At 47.0% G+C, this 21,632-nt stretch overlaps 1 protein-coding gene and 1 long non-coding RNA gene across 5 annotated transcripts in view; both read right to left on the bottom strand.

The window, feature by feature from the left end:
• Nucleotides 1–18,883, bottom strand: part of PHLPP2 (PH domain and leucine rich repeat protein phosphatase 2) — a 157,649-nt gene extending 138,766 nt beyond the window's left edge. For 3 of the 4 annotated variants that reach the window (XM_043494744.1, XM_038367803.2, XM_043494746.1), the window contains exons 1-2: nucleotides 18,736–18,883; nucleotides 9,084–9,331 (exon numbers count right to left, since the gene is read on the bottom strand). In XM_043494744.1, the coding sequence (XP_043350679.1) occupies nucleotides 9,084–9,331; nucleotides 18,736–18,807 (320 nt within the window). In that variant the 5' untranslated portion in view covers nucleotides 18,808–18,883. Of the gene's footprint in view, nucleotides 1–6,710; nucleotides 6,826–9,083; nucleotides 9,332–18,735 lie in introns of those variants that run through there. The other variant, XM_043494747.1, reaches the window with a different exon arrangement.
• LOC122456237 lies at nucleotides 1,714–5,270 on the bottom strand. Its single transcript, XR_006274999.1, has 2 exons — nucleotides 3,944–5,270; nucleotides 1,714–2,228 (listed from the first exon to the last, which is right to left on the bottom strand). It is a non-coding gene; the product is annotated as an uncharacterized LOC122456237 (long non-coding RNA).
• Nucleotides 18,884–21,632: the final 2,749 nt, after the last annotated feature.

Here is a 21,632-nt window from a genome sequence, read left to right as displayed (position 1 = left end):
CAGACCTACAGATATCCACCCATAACACAGATTATTCACTGCATAATTTTCATCAAAGACTAAAGATGATGCCCCATCAGGAACATGCCCTTGCTCACTAACATTCACCTTCGGGAAGAGAGTCAGACAAGATAGAGATCTTTTTCCAAAGCCTGACCTTTTCTTGGGCAAATGTGTTGTGGACTAACAGACCTCAAAGGGCTCCAGCTACAAAATCACAAACGCTTCATCCAAAGCAATCCCAGTACTGAAGCTCAAGGTTTTGAGGCACATTACATTGCATTTGTCTTTCCTCTGGCCAACCACATCCGAAGTATAAAGCTTGCATGGGACACTGGGGACAGGAGACCGATAGGAGTGTCCTGAAGGAGAATGTACTTTTTTTTTCTATGACCTCCAAGATAGGGTAGGAGAGGTGGTTGTGTGTGCGGAGGGGGGAGGAAAGTGGGGGGGTGTCTGCCACGCTGCTTCGTTGGTGACAGAGAGGCACTGGGCTTCTGGCCTTTCCATCTCTCAATTGGGCTTCTGCACATTCCTGGACTGGCAACTTTGCAAGCTTTTTAGCAACTGGACAGTCAGATTCTAATAAACAAATCACCATCCTGCTGCTCTTTCACCATGGAAATGTATCTGGCATCAGGAAGTCCACAGACTCCTCAATCACTTCATGTCCTAATCAGCTCCATTGCCTCCATATAGGCACCTGGAGTTAGCAAGATGATGGGTAGCCTGGAACATCAACATACTTTGGGATGCAGAGACATTGGATGTGCAGGACCCATGAAGCCAAGAGGCACAAAGAGCCTACTCAAGGAGGGTGTCAGTACTGCTGCAAAATGCTCTGGCTACACCAAGTGATTCAAAGACTCCAAACTGAGGGTGAGAGGGAAGCACCAAGGCATCACTGCAGCCTCAAGGCAGACTTTGAGATGTGTTGGTGCGACTTGCCCAGGTCCCCAAACAAACCCTATCACTTAAGCTTCCTGACCGTGGCTGAGAAAGGGAAATTGATGCCCTATATCTTGACATAAGCTACCGGAAGCCCCTAACTCCATCAGTGGTGCCTTGGAGTGCAGTGGGGAGGCAATGCCTCATCAGCTGAGTCATAGCTCAGTGCCATCTGCAACAAGTACCAAGGCTTGGAGGGAGTCAAAACTCAGCACATGGCAGAGATATTTTGATGAGCCTAGCAGGAAGTTAGGCCTGTGTTGATAAAAGTGGCACCCAGAGTCCTGTACACTAATCTGAAAGCAACTTCCATTGGGGAATATTCAGAGTGGTAGCCGTGTTAGTCTGTACCAACAAAACAATGAGGAGTCCTTGTGGCACTTTAGAGACTAAGAATTTATTTGGGCATAAGCTTTCGTGAGCTAAAACCCACTTCATCAGATGCACTGAGGAGGTATAAATACACAGCATATGAAAAGATGGGAGTTGCCTTACCAAGTGGGGGGTCAGTGCTAACGAGCCAATTCAATTTAAGTTGGAAGTAGGCAATTCTCAACAGTTGACAAGGAGTGGAAATCACTTTTGTAGTGTGAATGAGGCCAATGTAAACAATTTAAACAGCTTATGCCCAAATAAATGTGTTAGTCTCTAAAGTGCCAAAAGGACTCCTCATTGTTTTTATTGAGAAATGTCCAGCTGAAGAGATTGTACTTGTGCATGGTCTTTCCTACACTGAGTATATTACAGACCGAGAGCTAGTATAGCTCAGGAATAACCAAGCAATTTACTGGGAGTATCTGCCCCCCGACTTGCGTGCGCTGTCAACCCTCCAATCTAGTCCCATGAACATCATAATCAGCAAGAGAAGTGGCTCAGGCTTATGCTGCAGGGGTTTCTCCTTTGAAACATTCTAGACTTGCGTTGGACTTGCACAACTCCCAGGGGACTGCCCTGAGGAAGTCTTGGAGGCATGCCCCATGATACTTGAGTGTTTACAGTAACATCTCTAGACATTCCCCATGATACCCTGTACAACATGCCCCATTCAGACACTTGTATTGTACTCTGCATTATAGATGTTCTTCTGCAGTACAGATTTTTGTCTAAATAAAGAAAAGGAGTACTTGTGGCACCTTCGAGACTAACAAATTTATCTGAGCATAAGCTTTCGTGAGCTACAGTTCACTTCATCGGATGCATTCGGTGGAAAATCAAATTTTTGTCTGAAGCTGCTAAGTGGTATCACTTCCTTCCAAGGGGTCAAGGCAGTAGGTGACATCCTGAAAGAGCAAAGAAAACAGCTGAAAGAAATACAAAACAAAGAGCTAAAAACTTGTAGCAGTACGAGGCTTTGAAAATAGACCAAATGCTGAAGGGAAAAAGGTTTGTTGTTCATCCATAGACCCATGACATGGTTCTTCAAATGTCTTTGGAGACTGGAACCTTGTGGACTGCATCAGTGCTCCCAGGCAACTGACAGACCAAAAGCCAAAGGGTCTAGAAATAAAAAGGCTTGAAACGCATGGGGAGTGGGAGAGGGAGCAAACCAAAAAAAGATACCTTAAGCAAGTAAGTTGCTGGAGAGAGACAGCTCCTACAAGAAACTCCTTTACCAGACCCTGGTCAAAGAGGAATGGACTGGAAGGTTCCAGGGGCAATGGTTAGAGTCCTGGGTGGTGAAGAACTAACAGTAAGTGAAAGCAGTTTGCCTCTTGACCCTATAATGTTGCCTTTAGGGGTCAAAAATGTTATCACTTGAGGAGTTCAGCCTGTATAGAAATAGCGAATGCAAGATCCAGGATCCTAAATAGATGGTATTTGTGAAGAAAGTGCATTACCCGACACATCCTTTCATCCTCAAACTGAATACAGAAAAACATGCATCTTCCCCCAACAGAAAACAATGCAATCTGTAAACAGACAAAACCTGAAGGCAATCAGAAACATGCAACTGAAAAGACTGTACTTGTACATGCTCTTTCCTACACACAGTACACACTGAGGGCTAGTGTAGTTGGAGAATACACCAGCAATTCACTGAGAACATTTCCTCTCCTTTCATGTGGTGTCAAACCCGCCAATCTAGTGTTTTCAGTATCACATACCAAGTACTGGTCACTTCAGCTAGGTCAGTGAGAGAGCACTATCAGGCCAAAGTAAGAAATAAGCACAGGAGAGAACAGGAGGCCAGCCCAGAACAGCAGCAGCTTCACAGACCCTCATGTAATTTTAGTTATTGCCCATGCATAAAACCCAGGTTTTATACATTCATAGATTCCAAGGCCACAAGGGACGTTGTGATCATCTAGTCTGACCTCCTGTATAACACTGGCCACAGAACTTCTCCAAAATAATTCTTAGGGCTTTTTTTTTTTTTTTTTTAAACAAAAAAAAAAAAAACAAAAACACCAATCTTGATAACCCACCACAGCCCTTGGTAAATTGTTCCAATGGTTAATTGCCCTCACCATTAAAAATGTTTATTATGATTCGCTGTTTACAATTACATTTTGAGACTTATGAGTTATCCAGTTTTTATATCATTCTATATTTTTAATAAAAATGTCATGCACTACCACATCAAACTTCTTACAGAAATCTAAATATATTACAACAACACTATTATTTTTACCAACCAAATTTGTAATCTCATAAAAAAAAAATCAAGTTTATTTGAAAGGATTTATTTTCCATAAACCAGTGTTGATTGACATTAATTGTGAGTCTTCTTTAATAAGTATTAAAGAAGGGTATTATCAGCTGCTCTATTATCTTCCCTGGGATCAATGTGAGACTGGCCTATGATTACCTGGTTCATTCAGGTACAGAAAAGAGTTTTGTCCATGTAGCTTTCAGAACCTGTCCTTTGTTGTGAGCTATAACTTTTGAAAAACTTTCAAAGAGAACCTAAGGAATGGAAGATCTTAGCTAGAAAGAGAGGCTGAAGAGCTTAGATCTATACATCTTAGAGAGGTAAATGCTCAGGGGAACTTACTGAAATGTGTATGCACTTAATGGGTATCACAGAGACTGGGGGAGGATCTACTTCAGCTGAGGAGTAACACCACAAGGACATTCCTGGAAGTTTAGGATAAATATCTGGGGATCTTCTCCTGCCCCTCCTGCCCCAAAAGGGTGATCAATATTTGTTTTCTTAATCCAGGAGATGTGGGAAAAATCCACCTACGATGATTCAAATGGTGGGGAATTAAGAGTTACTTGGGGTCCAACATATCTGGGGTACAAGCGACATCAGATGCTTGACTGGGTTATTTGTGTTCATATGCATGTGACCACATTGATCAGCAGGTTGTGCACTAAAATGGAATTCTCTTGGCATTTGAGAAAATTTGGGTATAATGAGACCTTGAATTTGGTGTCATCTTCCTCAGGAGAACTGACCAAGACCATGGACCATATCCTAATATCAAACAAATGACTACTAAGGGGAATTTCATACTTACTGTATCTCTATGGCCGGGGTTCTCAGACTTTTGTACTGGTGACCCCTTTCACACAGTAAGCCTCCAAGTGTGACTCCCCTTATACATTAAAAACACTTTTTTGTATATTTAACACCATTATAAATGCTGGAGGCAAAGCAGGGTTGGGGTGGAGCCTGATAGCTCACAACCCACCATGTAATAAACTTGCAACCCCGAGGGGTCCCAACCCCCAGTTTGAGAACCCTGCTGTATGGAGACCTTCCCCCTTTGAGGTTTATTTACGGGATCTTCCTGCTACATTTACATTCAGAATTTTGCACAGGTGACATGCAATATTTCAAGAACTGAATTTCAGGATCAAGCTTGTTGAATTGCTATAGGCACTGAGAAGGTAGCAAGTGTGGGAGCAGGATCTGCTGCCATCAGTTTAAAGCTCAGGGCTAGGTTTCAAAGTATCATTCACGGAGACCAATTAACTTAGCTATTCAACTTGCCACAAATCAAAGGGAAGTAAGCTGCAAAACAACAAAAAAAAGAGAGGCTGGAACAAAAGTTCAAAAGGGGAATTAAAACACAATCTCTTACAACTGCTCCAACAATGCGTCTTCAAATCCTAACCTTATCAGGGCTCTGGGGTAAAGGGTCTGTGCTTTTCTCTAAGTGCTGGAAGATCACTACAGAACTAAGCAATGAGCCACTAAAGGCAATTTTCCTATAAACAGTTCACCCAATAAACACAGTTTATCAGCTACATCCATGGCTCCATGCCAACAGCTATGTATATCCTTACTGTAACTGACCTATGCCTGGTTTCAGAGTAGCAGCCGTGTTAGTCTGTATTCGCAAAAAGAAAAGGAGTACTTGTGGCACCTAGAGACTAACAAATTTATAAAAAAAAGGAGTACTTGTGGCATCTTAGAGACTAACAATTTATTAGAGCATAAGCTTTCGTGAGCTACAGCTCACTTCATCGGAGATGAGCCATCACCAGCGGGGGGGGGGGGGGGGAGGGGGAGGAAAACCTTTCATGGTAACAAGCAACCCCAACCCCCACTGTTCCTCAGACGTTCTTGTTAACTGCTGGAAATGGCCCACCTTGCTTATCACCATGAAAGGTTTTCCTCCTTCCCCCCTCCTGCTGGTAATAGCTCATCTTAAGTGATCACTCTCCTTACAGTGTGTAAGATAAAACCCATTGTTTCATGTTCTCTGTGTGTGTATATCAATCTCCCCTCTGTATTTTCCACTGAATGCATCCGATGAAGTGAGCTGTAGCTCACGCAAGCTTATGCTCTAATAAATTTGTTAGTCTCTAAGGTGCCACACGTACTGCTTTTCTTTTGACCTATGCCTGTTCCTGCAACTCAGACACATAGTAAGTGAAGGGAGAGCTCCACTACAAATCTAGTCTTACTCACCTCGCTGTTACGATGCAATACAGAAGAGGACTGCACTGCCTTCCTTTTCCTGTACCAATATGCTGAATTCAAGCTATGCTGCATGTTCTGTATTCTCAGCACCCAATACACAACAGCAGAAAAATCTGGGAGCCAAATCCAGAGCTTGCAAAGTGAGTGTAACATCACTGAATTCACTGAAACTGTACTTGCTTACAGTATGAAGAGGAAGTCACATTTTTATTGTAAATCCTCTTTTACAAATTTTCAACTTTCAAAGAGAATGTTTTGGCTTGAAAAACTGCCATTTTCATATAATAGAATTGTTTCTGAAAATCTGAAGAAACTGATCAAACTTTACAAAACTCCATTTTCAAGCTTTCATAGCCAGAGCCTTACTTAAACTGTATTGCACACTAGTATATATGCATGTCAAATCTCATAAATAAGTGACTAGCTTTCATCATCAATACTTGGTTTTCCATCACGAATTTCATTGTGTAAAACTTTCTATGCCAAAACTACAACAAGATTTGTAAGCAGACAACATGTAGTGGAGACCTAGCCTGACATGAGCAATTAACATCTGGAGGGAGGCCTCATTTCTTGGACAACAGAATTAGGGAGGTAAACGGATCATTAGGTTGAAAAAGACAGAATGTTTGAGCCAGCTCAGATAAAATGGAGAACACCCAGGGACCATTTATTAACAATGGACAAAATAGTTCGGAATGTAGAGATGAGGTAAAGACTAGGTCAAGGGAGGACAATGCACAGACAGAGCATGTTGCACAGGGACTGGTTCCTGCAAAGTAACCAAGCTAATTCAAAAACTATGTGATGCAATGTAAAGTGTAAATGTATATGAAGGAAGAGTTTTTCTGTGCAACTCTAGATGTATGGTATATACTATACTCACCCCTACACTTGAATCTGATCAGCATAGCTTTGCTGTATGACAAATAAAGGAACCTGAGTGACTAAATCTGGAATCTGAGTTTTTTGGATCCCAGAAAACTGGATAAAGTGTTCTCCTAGAAGTGAACAAGGTATTCTGGATAAGCTGAGCGGAAAAGGTTTCAGAGGGAATCCAACACTACAGCAGGAAAACTTTCTATTAAACTTTTAAAACATCAAGACCCCAGTCTTTTAAGCATTCCAAGAGAGCAATTTGTGCAGGAAAAGTTTCTATTGCAGTGAATTTGTGCAGTTTGGTCCCTGCAAAAATGTTATGTGCAAATTTATCAGCTGCCATGTCACAGTTCTCTCCTCCCCTTCATGCTCCCACACTTCTCCCTAGATAAAACCATATCTGGGATCTCAGGAAACTCAGATGTCAGCAGACCCAACCTATGCTGAGCTATGCTACCTTGAGCATTAATCCATGCTGAGAGGCTGGGAAGGAGCTATAAGGAACATAGATTTACTTTTGGACTGAGGAAATTGGAAGGATCAGGCATCCTTCAGCTTATAAAGTCATTATACAATAAGTAATTCAGTACACAGAGTTTTACACACCTATAATTTATTGTGAAGAAAAAACTTCAGTGTATAATTTACGCAAATAATACTTTATCAAAAATACTTAGTGATGCAAATGACACCCGGTCTTTCCTCCCATCTGTCAATGACTTTCCCAACACACTGAAGTCTAGGGCCTAGCAGTGGAACTTTTACCAGGAACTGGAGAAGTGCTCCAAGTGCCATACCTCTCCCCGTGCATTTTAGAAGAACAACATGGATTAGGTCCACTGGGAAAAGTGTGGATTAGAGACTCCCATTTTAGCTTTGTCCGTGAAAAGGAGTGACAGGTTTACACGCTGAAATCCAAAATCCACTGGAGGTAATACAAAGTCTAAATTCAAAAGAACTCTATGGCTTGTAAAGCTATGAGGAATCCATGACCTTCTCAGCACAAAGTTTGTGCACATTAAACTTTATGAGTTGAAGTCTATTTTCAGTGCATAATGACCTAAGGCACAACACTTTATACACTGAAGCCCAAGTTTTCTGTACATAAAACTTTATAGCTTAAGTCTATTTATACTCTTAGCATACTTTGCAATTCATTTTTTTAAAAAAGGATATCCCCACTGAAAAACCATTAATTTATAAAGTTACTAAATCATGACCATCACAAAAGTACATACCAAAATCATTTCAGTTAACAAAATATAGATGTCAAGATACAGAAATGATCACTAAAGGTAACTTAAAGAGAGGTTATACATTCTCAAGAAAGTTTACACTGTGAACATGCCACATTGGACATTTCCATGACCTTAACTCTGGCCCTTTTCGTCTGTGGCCTTTTTTTTGGTGAATACATTTGAATAATTTGCCTAACAAATATGCTACCATTTAGGATGCCAGTTTTATAAAGATGAATAAAGCATAATATGTTAAGATAGTACATACTGGGAGTAGAATTTAGCCCTTTATATGGAAAAAGATGTAGCATTATATAAACAGGGACATCTCTCACCAGAGAGCATATTCCATGTCCAACTAGAAGTTCCCAGAAGTTAACTCACTCAAACGAAACACTCTTCAAAAAGGAGATGCTTCTAGGGAAATTACCAGTCAAACCCTCCCAGCCAAAACACCAATGAGTGTTTCCGATCTGAGCATAACAGCTTCAATCCATAAATTATAGCATTATATGCTCAGAACTGGGTCCATCTGCCATACAGAACCCCTTTGTTGACCCATAACCTGAGCTTAGGTGATCATGTAAATAATCACTTATATTTTAGAAAAAGTTAAGATGCTTGTTTAATTAGTGCAAATTAAACTAAAGCTATGATGCAAGTAGGATAAAAAACAACAACAAAGATTATTTTAAAATGGGCTTTGCTGTGAGTCTGAAGCCTAGTATTCAGCTTGAGGACTAGTGGTAATAGTTAGCATAAAGCCACATTAGACCTAATAACTCTTAATCTCATTTTAAGGGAATCCACAGTCCCACTGATTCTTGAGTATAAATGATGCAAATTCAGCTATTAATCTTATCTTGTTTCCTAGTTCTGTGATTTTGTTTATAATAAAACGTTGTACAAATAAAACTCAGTCTCTATGTATGTCTCACCAGTCATCATCTTAATTAATCTCTAAATAAAGAATACACCTGTTATTAGTGACTAGTGCATCTTGCACCCAAAATGAATCATAAGGCTATACCTGCCTACTTTAAATCAGCCCAACTTCCATTCACATTCATTTTCCCACAGCAAGAAAGCACTGCCCTCCATCCACTTCTGGAATTGGATTTACCCTTTCCTTCTGTCCTTACCTGACCAGGTCTCCATGGAGCTGCAAATAGAGGTTCTCCCTACCCTCTCCATCACAGATCTCAGATGCCAGGGTATCCACTGTACAAAGGACCAAGTGCAGGTCAGAAGAGGTCGCAGTTGCAGAGTCTGCTCCATAAATGTACACACAGCCTCGCCCAACATCCTCTTTCAGCCAGTCTCTCTCACGGGAGCCAAACCGACTTCTCCTGTTCAAGCAGTTTCTGCTCCCATTGCACTTCATGTTCCTCTAAAGGACATTGAAAGTAGATGGTTAGCTGCTGGCACGAAGACTGAAATCCAATAGATTGGAGGTGTTGAAGAAGGAAAGCAATGGGCAATGACCAGCCCAAGTGTAATTTCCACCCCTCACCCACCTCTCCTTCTGCCTTCCCAAATTCCCCTCATCCCTCATGGGTTGCAGTCATCCAAACAGCTGCTTACTCCTGGGGGAATTCTGCACCACTACACATGCAAAGAATTCATGTCCCCTGTATATTTCTTTGCTTCCCTGCAGAAAAATGACTTTCTGACAGGGAAGCAAAGGGAAGCTGCAAGAGCAGTCATGCACCACTCCCTAGCTGCACAGGTTCTTCATTTCAAGCACCTGAAGCAGCCGGCGGAGAGGTAAATCACCCAGGGCTTTTGGCTCCTACCCTGAGCTGAGATCAGCTGCTAGCCCTGGCTGGGCTGGAAGCAGGAGAGGACGGGATTTCTTCTTCCCCTGCAAAGGAGTGGATGGGGCTGTGTCAGACCCCCCTCCCCCGAGAATCCTCCCCCAGCTGCAGGAAGCTCAGCATTCTCCCATGCTTCCTGCCCCCATCGCTCCTCAGCTGCAGGGGGAGGGATCACTGTATGGGGAGCTGCTCCCCCATCCACCCAATCCCCATGCATCTGGACCTCCCATACCCAGACACCCCTGCCAAGCCTCACCCCATATACCCAGAACCCCACTAGCCCTCCATACCTGAACCCCATCCCACTGAACCTCAACCCCTGCACCTGGAGCCCTCCTGCCTCTGGACCCCACCCCTACACCCAGACCACCCCCCCACTGAGCTCCCTGCACTCAAACCCCGCCCTGAGCCCCCACATCCAGACCCCCATGTCACTGACCCCCAACTCGCTGCACCCAGACCTCCACCCCACCAAGCCCCACTCCCCCCAGCATCCAGACCCCCCACACTCAGATCCCTCCACTGAGCCCCCACCACTTTCACCTGGAAGCCCTGGCAGAGTCCCATTGTCCCTGCACCTGGAACCCCCCCCCCAATGAGCCTCTGTGCATCCAGATCCCCCCACACCTAGACCCCCCACTGAGCTGCCTGCACCCAGATTGTCTCACACAGAATCCTTTCACCCCACACTGAGCCCCTCCACGCTTGGATCCTGCCTGGTTGAGCCTGCCTGCCCCACAGGTGCATCTAGCACAAAGGGGCAGGGCCACAGGGTGTTTCTGGGATATACTCAGGCCTTGTGCTGTGTCAGGGTTGGGTGCAGCCTCACCACTGAGTCCTTGTCCTGGGGGTAGGGGATGGGGAGGCTGCAGGGTGATCTCCCACCTTCGTACAGCCAGTGGCCTGCGCTCCCCACCGCCATGCTGAAGCCTCTGCATTTATTTATCGACAAATAAAGCTTGCAGAATTTTAAAATATTGTGTGCAGAATTTTTAATTTTTTGGCATACAATGACCTCAGGCATAACAGCTGTGGACAAGACATGTAAGGAGACTGCATAAACTAAGATAAGGCTGGAAGTGGCCCCTGGATTGTGCCTGGAAAGCATCTGCAACACCCTGTATCTCTATGATCTAGAAACATCCTTCACCTCTTTGGATTTCACCCATTACTAAAGAGAAGCACATGATTAGCAGGAAAATTAAACCACAGATGGGACCAAATCCTCTATCCCAGCTGACTGGTTTGACACTTTGATGATTCAGCAAGGACTCATTAGAATATGGAATTGTCTCCTTAATGACATAGTCATGCTCCTTCCCTCTTGCCTAGAAATACAGCTCTAGCCAGGGCTGACAAGAAGTGGGGAAAAGGAAAACAATTGTATCAAGGCCCCAAGTCCAGGGCTCCCCCCAAAATGTCTAATGTCTGTGTAAATAAAGTGAAATTGCAGGGGGTGGGGCCCCAGTGAACATTATGTACTCGGGCTCCAAATTTCTCGAGGGCCTGACTATACCACTACTACTAACAAGAAAGTGCCCTAAAAGCAGAAATGATTCAATTCAAACCTCACTATGCTAGCTGTTCGTTGCACAGCAGGTGTTCAAGCTCATAATCTGTGAAGAGTGAAGGCCACTGCTCGAAACGAACATGCCCTAAACCTATCACAATAAAGTGTTAGGCAAATCAATATTACATTGTAAAACAAATAATTTTTCTCACTCTGCCTCAGAGTCCCGAAGTGCCAGATGCATATTCTACATAAAAAATAATTTTTACAATAGTTTGTCACTTTAGCAGTCAATGTTGTCAACTAGATTTTCCTCTATTAGGGTGTGAGAGAGGCTCATCAGAGTATCTAAGAAATCTTCTGAAGTATGCTTTGCTTACAGATGGTGGTGCTAGACTCCCATGAGCACCTATCATCTCACTAGCAATGCAGCATTTCATCCTCTAGAACGGTGGTGACCGAACCACAGCTCGCAAGATGCATGTGTCTCTTTTACAGTTAAAGCATGGCTCGTGGAGCTCTCCATGTGCACCCCCCCCCCGCCATTTTCTGCCTACCGGACGGGGTGGAGGAGGATGCTCAGGGTTTCTGCCCTGGATTTGGGTGGTGGGGCTAGGAGCTTCTTCTCCCCAGCAGGGAGGGCAGTCTTGGGGCTCCAACCCCACAGGACATGCCTGCCAGGACTCAGGGCTTCAGAAGGAGCATTGCTGAAGCCCCAAGACCTCCCTCCCCACAGGGCTGAAGCTCCAAGCCCTGGCAGGTGCCTCACACAGAGCTGAAGCCCCAAGACATTTCCCATTATAAGACCCTGTTTTCAATTGCCTATATCTTTGCCAAATTTTAACAATTTGGGCTCCAATTTTCCATGCCGGGTGTGTTTCCAGCTGAACTTCTTTTTAGAATTTCAGGCAAAACAGTTTCTGAGAACAAGGCTAGGGAAAAATGTCTGACACTGTATAGCAGTTCTTATGTTATGCCCATATTAAAAAAGTTTTTGAAAAGTTCTGGTGCCCCCATGCTTTGGAGCAGGGACATGAAAAGGGGAGGAGGGCTGGCTGGCTGGCCTGTGTGTCAGGAATATGCCTTTTAACATTCCCATTAAAATTTTCCCAAATTAGGCCAAACTATAAACTTTGGAGAGGGGAGGGAAGAATCACAATTCACACACTCAGTGGAGGCTTCTTTGATTTTAGTAGCTAAAAATCTCTGAAGATTCTGTCCTTACTGACCATGCTTGAGATTGCACATACTCCAGTGGCACAGAGCAACTGAGCATGCTTCAGCTCCTCAACTACACATGCACTATTCCCACAGAGCATGCTCCAGCCCAGGAATACAGGCACAAAGCCACATTTTCCCCCATAATGGCATTTAACAGCTGCTCCAGGTTGTGGTGGAACCACCAGACATTAGAACTGAGAGCAGGGAGCCTGTCTCTTCAGTGCTCTCAATGATCTCCCAGAGGGCATTTAGGCAGCATCGAGAAAGAAGTTATTGGATTCAAATGCACAGGGAACAAAAGCTGAACTGGGAGGAGGGAAAGGAGTAGATTAGGACAAAGTGACTGGTGAAATTGGCATGGAGGGACGACGACACAGGTTGGGAATGGAGACTGGGAGTAGAGACTGGAACTGATTGGACAGGCAGGGTGAGACTGAGAGCCGGTGTGGTACATAGTGGGGTGAGGGGAAGGGAAGAGCCTGGGAGAGCACTAAGATCAGACAAGGAAGTGGGGAGACTGGGGCTGGATGGACAATGAGACTGGGACTAGAAACCAGTGGTAGGAAATAGGGGCAGGTGGATGGAGAGGAGGCAGATCTGACAAGAAGCAGAGGTGCAGGGCATGAATTGAGTGTGCCTCAACAAGAGACAGGGAGAGGAGAGACTGGAACTAAGTGTGGAGAGAAAGGGGGGAGACTGGAACTCAGAGAGCGAGCCCAGAGAGTGAGACTAGGACTGGGACAAAAAGCTGGAGGAGGTGAGACTGGGAAGGCAAAGAGAATGAGAATGGGATGAGGAGCCTGGGGTGGGGAAGAGACAGGACAGGGACAGGACTAAAGGGGTCAAACTTGGGGGGGAAAGGGAAGAAGTCTCTGTACCCACCACAGCACATTTCCCTCCATAGTCTGGAATGGAACCCAAGATTCCCAAGTCTCATCATTCCTCTGCTGTCAGCAAATATTTGCTGAAACTGACTCAAAGTATGTGTCTCATCCCCCTGCAGTGCTGATCCACACAGAGGATGCCAACCTACTATTGTTATTGATTACTCTGTTAGCTCAAGTAGCAGAAGTCCCTGTGGTGGATCTAAAGGTTTCAACCCTGCTGATGACCCACGTGGGCGTCAATGTGATGCCACGTGATGGAACTGGTCTTTTTTGGTTTGCTTTTTTAAAAGCTAGGAAGTTATACACACACACACACACGCACGCACGCACGCACACACACAAAAATTATGTTAAACAAACATCAGTAAGGGTTGCAAAGTTAAGCACTCAAAAGTTAGGAAATGCCAGAATTAAGGTGGCCTGTGCAGCCTTAGTTTGGCTCCCTTGGGCATATGTATTATGATGCTATCTTTAATTACATGATCATATACTATTCATTTCCACAGGACCCCAGCTTCACCTAGGGCACAAGATGGATATAACTCAATTAATGGGCAGTTATTCAATATTTTGTTTTCTCACTGTTTTTTGTGTGGCTCTGTGCCTTGTTTACTGCACACTATTTAAACCCTGCTTTGAAGACAGAATTATTAATTTCCTCCTGGACTTTCTATGGAGCTCATCCCTATAGTATGTGAATGCTTCACAAACAATGAATGTATTTCACAACACCCCTATGAGAAGAGGGGATGATAATATCCCCATCTTATGGATAGGGAAATAAGAGACAGAGATCAAGGTCAAAAGTTTCTACTGATTTTGGGTGCCCAATTTTAGATAACTAGGACCTGATTTAGAGTACTTAGCATTATACGTTTATATGTTCACAGTACACCTCTCACTGACTTCAGTTGCTGCTGTGAGTGCACAGCACCTCTGCAAGTCAGACCCTGGAGTCTCGAGTCAGGCATTCAGAGAATGAGGAACTAGTATTAATGGTCACCTGTGAAAAGTTTGATTTAAGTGACTTACCCAAAATCACACTGTGACTCTGTAGCCCACAGCCCACTGGGGATGTTTGTTGAAGGCTCCTTCACAGAGCCACAAACATAGACCTGTATCTGGAGCAGTTCACGAATTTCCCCAACATCTGTCCTTCCTGCGGTGAGGGGGAGACCCTAGCATACATCTACATAGGGTATGTCAGGTTGCAGCCCCTTACTGAGGTTCTGGCTATACTTTCCCCAGTTCCTGGCACACCCCATCCATGACCCCACGAAGTTGTGAGACCTTCTTGTCAACCTTCTCCTGGTGCTGGCCAAGATGACCATCCACCACTCCAGGAGGAAGAAGCTAGATGGGCATGGGTGCTCTGCGACTTAGGGCCTATTTCTGCTCCCTTGTCCATTCTCACCTCCAGGCAGTTCCTCCATAGATGCCTTTGAGGAACAGTGGACACTGCCTGGAGCTCTCTGCTCAGTGTCCCCCTCTGGATCCCTCGTTATTAACCTTTGACCTCACTCCTATTTTTTTCCCCACTTCTTGCCCCCAGAAATCACTAGTAGCCTGGGTTCAGTGGTTCTGCCCCTTTAGCTGAGAGGGCAGGCCTTTGGTTTTGAGCAATCCTATTCCTGCCCTTCCTGGTACTACTACTAGTACAATGACTCTGTGGAAGAGGTAGGAATAGAATCCAATTCTTCAGGGCAGCATTCACTTATCTTAATCATGAAACCATCATTTCTCCTCCTGCAATTCCTTGCCTCATTCACTACACATCTTCCAACTTCTGCAATAAACAAGAAAGACAACAGCCGACTGTATCCCCATATTCATCCCCAGATCAGATTCATCCTGTGCACTAAAAGAGGTAGAGTCTGGTGTAAAAAAAAAACAAAAATAGTATGTGATCATTGTGACTGAATGCCTCCCTGCAGTCACACCCTACACACTACTGTAATAATCTTTGTACAATATATGCCTTGTGAGGTATCATTTAAAAACTGATAATACATTGATCAATATTTTTGTGTATGTATAAAATGCGTATTAAGAGTTATCAACATAAGCTGAAATTCTGACTGAAATGTTTACACCAGGGAAGGGGGTAAACCTGTTTCTCAATCTCAAAGGACACGCTAATGCCTCTAGCCAAGTGTCAGCAAAGTTGACTGGCAATCACCGATCAAGTGGCCATTCTTTGGCAACAGAGGAAGGCAGGCACTCTCTATCCTCACAGTGGGAAGGCACTTTATCTAGGGGTATCCCTCAGGCAAATGCATTTCAAAAGCTGACTGGACTATAAAAGTGAGGAACAAAAACACACCAGGTATTCTCTTTCTATCTCTTTCACCTAAGACAACAGCCTTTGGACTTTTGGAGGAGTTCTGACCTGAGAATTTGGTCAGCCTTATTGCTAAGAACATGTGGTAAGGATTTTACCTTGAACCAAGTCTAGTTTTGTTAAGTTTTAGTTACTAGAAAGCGTTTCATCTTTCTCTTGTAACCATTTCTGACTTTAATACCTTATACTTGTACTCATTTAAATTCTACCTCTTTGTAATTAAACTTGTTTTATTCTTTACTCAAATCTAATCCAGTGTTGTGTTTAAACTGAATTGTTTGGTAATGCCAATTAAAATACCAAACTGTTGTATATTGACCCCTTACAGAGGAACAGACCTCTAATATCTGAACTCTCGTGGAAAAAGCTGGACAGTGCAGAACACACCTTTTGGGGAAAATCCAGGACCAGGAGTGTACTGGGGTCCCCCTGCAAGTGGAAGCCAGAGCATGACTGGAATGCGGCTGGCAGGTTGCCACTATACACAGACCCTCAGGCTACAACAGCAAAGATGATAATTTGGAGGGCAGCACAGCAGGCACTGAGGACTCCTGTTATTGCCTCCTTGTATGAAACTCCTCAGAAGAAGAGGTGTGCTGGGTCTCAAGTACCAGTAGGAGTAAAGCAAGCAGTTCTGCTGGCTTTGCAAATAAATGCCCTTTCCCAACACAGACTCCTGTGTGAAGCTAGTTGGAAGTGTTATTAGTAACACAGGTAAGGAAAGGTTTCAGAGTAGCAGCCGTGTTAGTCTGTATTCGCAAAAAGAAAAGGAGTACTTGTGGCACCTTAGAGACTAACAAATTTATTAGAGCATAAGCTTTCGTGAGCTACAGCTCACTTCATCGGATGCATTTGGTGGAAAAAACAGAGGAGAGATTTATATACACACACACAGAGAACATGAAACAATGGATTTATCATACACACTGTTAACTGTTAAAAGAAAAGGAGTACTTGTGGCACCTTAGAGACTAACAAATTTATTAGAGCATAAGCTTTCGTGAGCTACAGCTCAGTTCATCGGATGCATTGGTGGAAAAATGCACCAAATGCATTTTTTCCACCAAATGCATCCGATGAAGTGAGCTGTAGCTCACGAAAGCTTATGCTCTAATAAATTTGTTAGTCTCTAAGGTGCCACAAGTACTCCTTTTCTTTTTGCGAATACAGACTAACACGGCTGCTACTCTGAAACTGTTAACTGTTAACAGTGTGTATGATAAACCCATTGTTTCATGTTCTCTGTGTGTGTATATATAAATCTCTCCTCTGTTTTTTCCACCAAATGCATCCGATGAAGTGAGCTGTAGCTCACGAAAGCTTATGCTCTAATAAATTTGTTAGTCTCTAAGGTGCCACAAGTACTCCTTTTCTTTTTGCGAATACAGACTAACACGGCTGCTACTCTGAAACTGTTAACTGTTAACAGTGTGTATGATAAACCCATTGTTTCATGTTCTCTGTGTGTGTATATATAAATCTCTCCTCTGTTTTTTCCACCAAATGCATCCGATGAAGTGAGCTGTAGCTCACGAAAGCTTATGCTCTAATAAATTTGTTAGTCTCTAAGGTGCCACAAGTACTCCTTTTCTTTTTACAGGTAAGGAAACTATTTTTAAAGTACTTTTAACCAGCTAGTGACTCACTCAAGGTCACACGAGAAGCCTGTGGTAGAACTGAGGAGAGAACACAGGAGTCTTGACTCTTAAGAACGCCTTCTTCCAAATCTTGCTCCCTCACCACTCTCTGTTTTTACTATTTAAGCTTGTCTATTTATTATTGCTGTGTTGAGTGTTCGACTCTTAAGAAAGCATCATATCAACGCAAGACAGTGTCTCATTTCTTGACACTAAAGCTTTTGCTGATGCCTCCCTTGTTGTCATCAACTCTGCAATTTGCCACCCCTTGCTGTACTCTAACTCAGACTAATCTTCTTGTGGCAAGGACCATTTTATTTTTGCTAAAGTGCCAGGCTCACCGGTGATGCTATTTGAATAAATACAGAACCAGACAACACCAAAGAAAGGGAGTAAGAGAAAAGTATGCATTCTTGGAGGAAAGGGGAGAGGTTTTGTATATGCCTCTGGGGCAAGTGAATGTCATGCTTATAGTTAAGTCCTGTCCATACTATGGTAATCACCATGAACTTTTGACCACAGCATAATTAGGGAGCCAGTGTAACCAACATATGGCTTCATTAGAAGTCTGTTGGGGTTCCCTCTTCAAGAGGTCTTGGGGGAGAAATTCACATAATCCAAATTCCACTCCCTGGGCTGCCAAGGGGTAAATTCCCTTCTTCTAACATTCATAGACTGCTTCAGGAGACAGACAGGATGGATGACGACCAGTTAGACACGTCCACCACCAAGATGTATCGCAATGTGAGATCAGCAGATGGATGAAGAGCTTGGCCCAAGCCAAGCCAGGGAAATGAGAAGAGATGCCGATATGCACTTGGGGAGCGTGGGGGGAATGATGCATTAGGGAACTTGCCAGTGCCCTGCCCGCACCATTGATTCAGGTCCACAGATCATCCAGGCACTAGGAACCTTTGGGGCCCCAGGGCTCACATCTCCTGGATGTGCAGACTGCCCCGCTGGTGGGACGCGCTTTCTTCAACCCGCTCGCCAGGAATCTGCGCCTGTGACGAAGCCCTGGCCCCGGCTGCTCCAGCTCCCGCTCCCTGGGCTGGGGCGCAACTCCCGCCGCCCGCCGGCGGCGCCTCAGCAGCGGGGCTCCGGAGCTAGAAAGGGCAGCGCCGCGAGTACGTGGCCCCCGCCCCGAGCCCCCAGGGCGCCGCCGTCCTGCGCCGCATCTCCCGAGCCTGGCACGTTGGGGTCGGACGGCCCCAGAGGGCTCCACTACGGCCAGGACGGTGCGCCCCGTCAAGGGGGCTGGACGGAGCGCGCCGTACGGGGAGGCCCTGCGCCGGGCGCTGGCCACTCGCTCCAGGGTAGGACCGCTCTGGGGCCGGGCAGGCCGCGGCCCAAGCCCCTCAGCCCGGCCCAGCCCCCTCACCTTCAGCACCCGGATGCCCCCGCGGCTCCCGGTCCGGCGTCCGCGGGCGCCACCGCCTCCCGCCGCCTCCATAGGCCCCGGCGCGGCCCCAGCCTCCGCCCTCGGCAGCGGCGCCGGGGCAGCAAGCGCCTCGCGCTCGCAGCGGCCGGATCCCAGCCGCGCCCACGGGCTCATTAGCATAACGGTCCCCGCCTGCCGAGCCCCGCCCCCTGGCGGAGCAGAAGCCGTTCGTTAGGCCTGGGCCCCCTCAGCTGCCACGCCAGCTTCTGCGGGGGGCAGAGCAGAGAATTGGGGACAAGTTAGGGCATGCGGGGAAGGAGTGGGGGGGGGTAGAAGGGGAGGCGTGGACAGCACAGGCAGGAGAGCATGGGGGGCTAGCTAGGGAGCAGGGCATGGAGGGGGGCCTAGCCAGGAGGAAGAGGAGTGGGGGGCTAGCCAGGGGGAACAGGAGAGGGGCTATCAGAGGAGAGCATTGGGGGTGCCTAGCCAGGAGGAACAGGAGTGGGGGGCTAGCAGGGGGAACAGGAGGGGGAGCTATCAGAGGAGAGCATTGGGGGTGCCTAGCCAGGAGGAAGAGGAGTGGGGGGCTAGCCAGGGGGAACAGGAGAGGGGCTATCAGAGGAGAGCATTGGGGGTGCCTAGCCAGGAGGAACAGGAGTGGGGGGCTAGCAGGGGGAACAGGAGGGGGAGCTATCAGAGGAGAGCATTGGGGGTGCCTAGCCAGGAGGAACAGGAGTGGGGGGCTAGCAGGGGGAACAGGAGGGGGAGCTATCAGAGGAGAGCATTGGGGGTGCCTAGCCAGGAGGAACAGGAGTGGGGGGCTAGCAGGGGGAACAGGAGGGGGAGCTATCAGAGGAGAGCATGGGGGGTGCCTAGCCAGGAGGAACAGGAGTGGGGGGCTAGCAGGGGGAACAGGAGGGGGAGCTATCAGAGGAGAGCATTGGGGGTGCCTAGCCAGGAGGAAGAGGAGTGGGGGGCTAGCCAGGGGGAACAGGAGAGGGGCTATCAGAGGAGAGCATTGGGGGTGCCTAGCCAGGGGGAACAGGAGAGGGGCTATCAGAGGAGAGCATTGGGGGTGCCTAGCCAGGGGGAACAGGAGAGGGGCTATCAGAGGAGAGCATTGGGGGTGCCTAGCCAGGGGGAACAGGAGGGGGAGCTATCAGAGGAGAGCATTGGGGGTGCCTAGCCAGGAGGAACAGGAGTGGGGGGCTAGCAGGGGGAACAGGAGGGGGAGCTATCAGAGGAGAGCATTGGGGGTGCCTAGCCAGGAGGAACAGGAGTGGGGGCTAGCAGGGGGAACAGGAGGGGGAGCTATCAGAGGAGAGCATTGGGGGTGCCTAGCCAGGAGGAACAGGAGTGGGGGGCTAGCAGGGGGAACAGGAGGGGGAGCTATCAGAGGAGAGCATTGGGGGTGCCTAGCCAGGAGGAACAGGAGTGGGGGGCTAGCAGGGGGAACAGGAGGGGGAGCTATCAGAGGAGAGCATTGGGGGTGCCTAGCCAGGAGGAACAGGAGTGGGGGGCTAGCAGGGGAGAGTATTGCGGGGGTTGCCTCACTGGGGGCAGAGCAGAGCGAGCCAATAGCAGTAGGAAGAGGTGCCCATTTCTCCAAGGCTGGGGGTGATGGAGAACATGCTCTGGCCAGATAACCAGTCCTGTAGGAATAAAGCTCTCATGGTCATGCAGGCTCCCATAGCGGTAGTGCTATGATGAAAATGGACTGTGCACCAGGCCCCAAGGACTGGAAGTTTCCACAGGCCCCGAGGGTCGAAGAGCCCCAGTGCTGTGGAACCAGGGACAGCAGGTTTGTATAATTTTTGGTGGTAGCCAGAATGGGTCCAAATCCCACATCTCCCACCCACACCTGCCTAAGGCAGGAATGGGTTTGGGTGCAGGCTCTGGGCTGGGATGGGGAGTGGTATGCAACAGAGGTTCGGGCTCTGGGAGGGAGTTTGGGTGCTGGGTATGGGCTTTGGGCTGGGCCAGAAGGTTAGGGTGCAGGGCTGGGCCAGGATGAGGAGTTTGGGGTACCTCAGGCAGGCTGCGCTGGGGCAAAGGGCCAGAGAGGAGGACTCCCTGCAGCCCTCTCCGCACTGGCAGCAGCAAACTCTGGGGGGTGGGCCATCATGACACTCACCCAACCCCTCCCCCCCCCGGCTGCTGCTCAGGAGGTCCAGCCAGGATAAGCACACACACACACCCCCCCGGAGTTGACTCAGTCACCTGCCACGGTGAGGCTGCTATGCGCCTTCTCCCCTCCTCAGGCACAGCAGCTGCCTCAACCCTCCCCAGCGCTGCTCCATTGTAGCCGGCAGTGGCTGGCGAAGGAGCATGGAGCTGCAGGGAGCAGCTGTCCACTGCCCAGGGCAGGCAGGGACACTCAGGAGGGGCGTTTGGGGGCAGGAGGCAAGGCAAGGCAAGAGACCTGGCCCCAAACATTGGTGGAGCCAGGCCCCCTGGGTCCTGAATTTGCTGGAGCCTGGGCACCACAGGCCCATACATCTCGCAGCCCCTGAGAGCCGTGTCAGAGGCCTAAGACAGCATAGCAAAGCTCAGGAGTAAAGAATTTCTGGCACTAGCCTTCACTCTCCTCATCATCTCCAGAAGAGCAGGGACCTCAATAGCACTGATGCCAAGTAGAAAACCATTTTGTCAATAAGTGTCCTGAATCAAGATCTCTCTCAAGTCAACCAGGTGGCCTGAAGAGCTTCCCCAGCATTTGAAAATTGAGACAGCCCTCCTGCTCTTTACAGCTCAAACACATCTGGGTTTTGACCTCCCAAACACAAGGACAGGTGGCTCTCTTAGTAAACTCATCCATGCTGATTGCAGTGGCTCCAAGGCAGGGGAAATAGCTAGAGGGGGTAACTGGACCAATGTGTCTGATTAGGGGAAGCAGC

Source organism: Dermochelys coriacea, chromosome 12, assembly GCF_009764565.3.
Source record: "Dermochelys coriacea isolate rDerCor1 chromosome 12, rDerCor1.pri.v4, whole genome shotgun sequence".
NCBI classification, from domain to species: Eukaryota; Metazoa; Chordata; order Testudines; family Dermochelyidae; genus Dermochelys; species Dermochelys coriacea.
The sequence above is the reverse complement of the archived record's forward strand: the minus strand, read 5'-3'. Positions and strand labels throughout refer to the sequence as shown.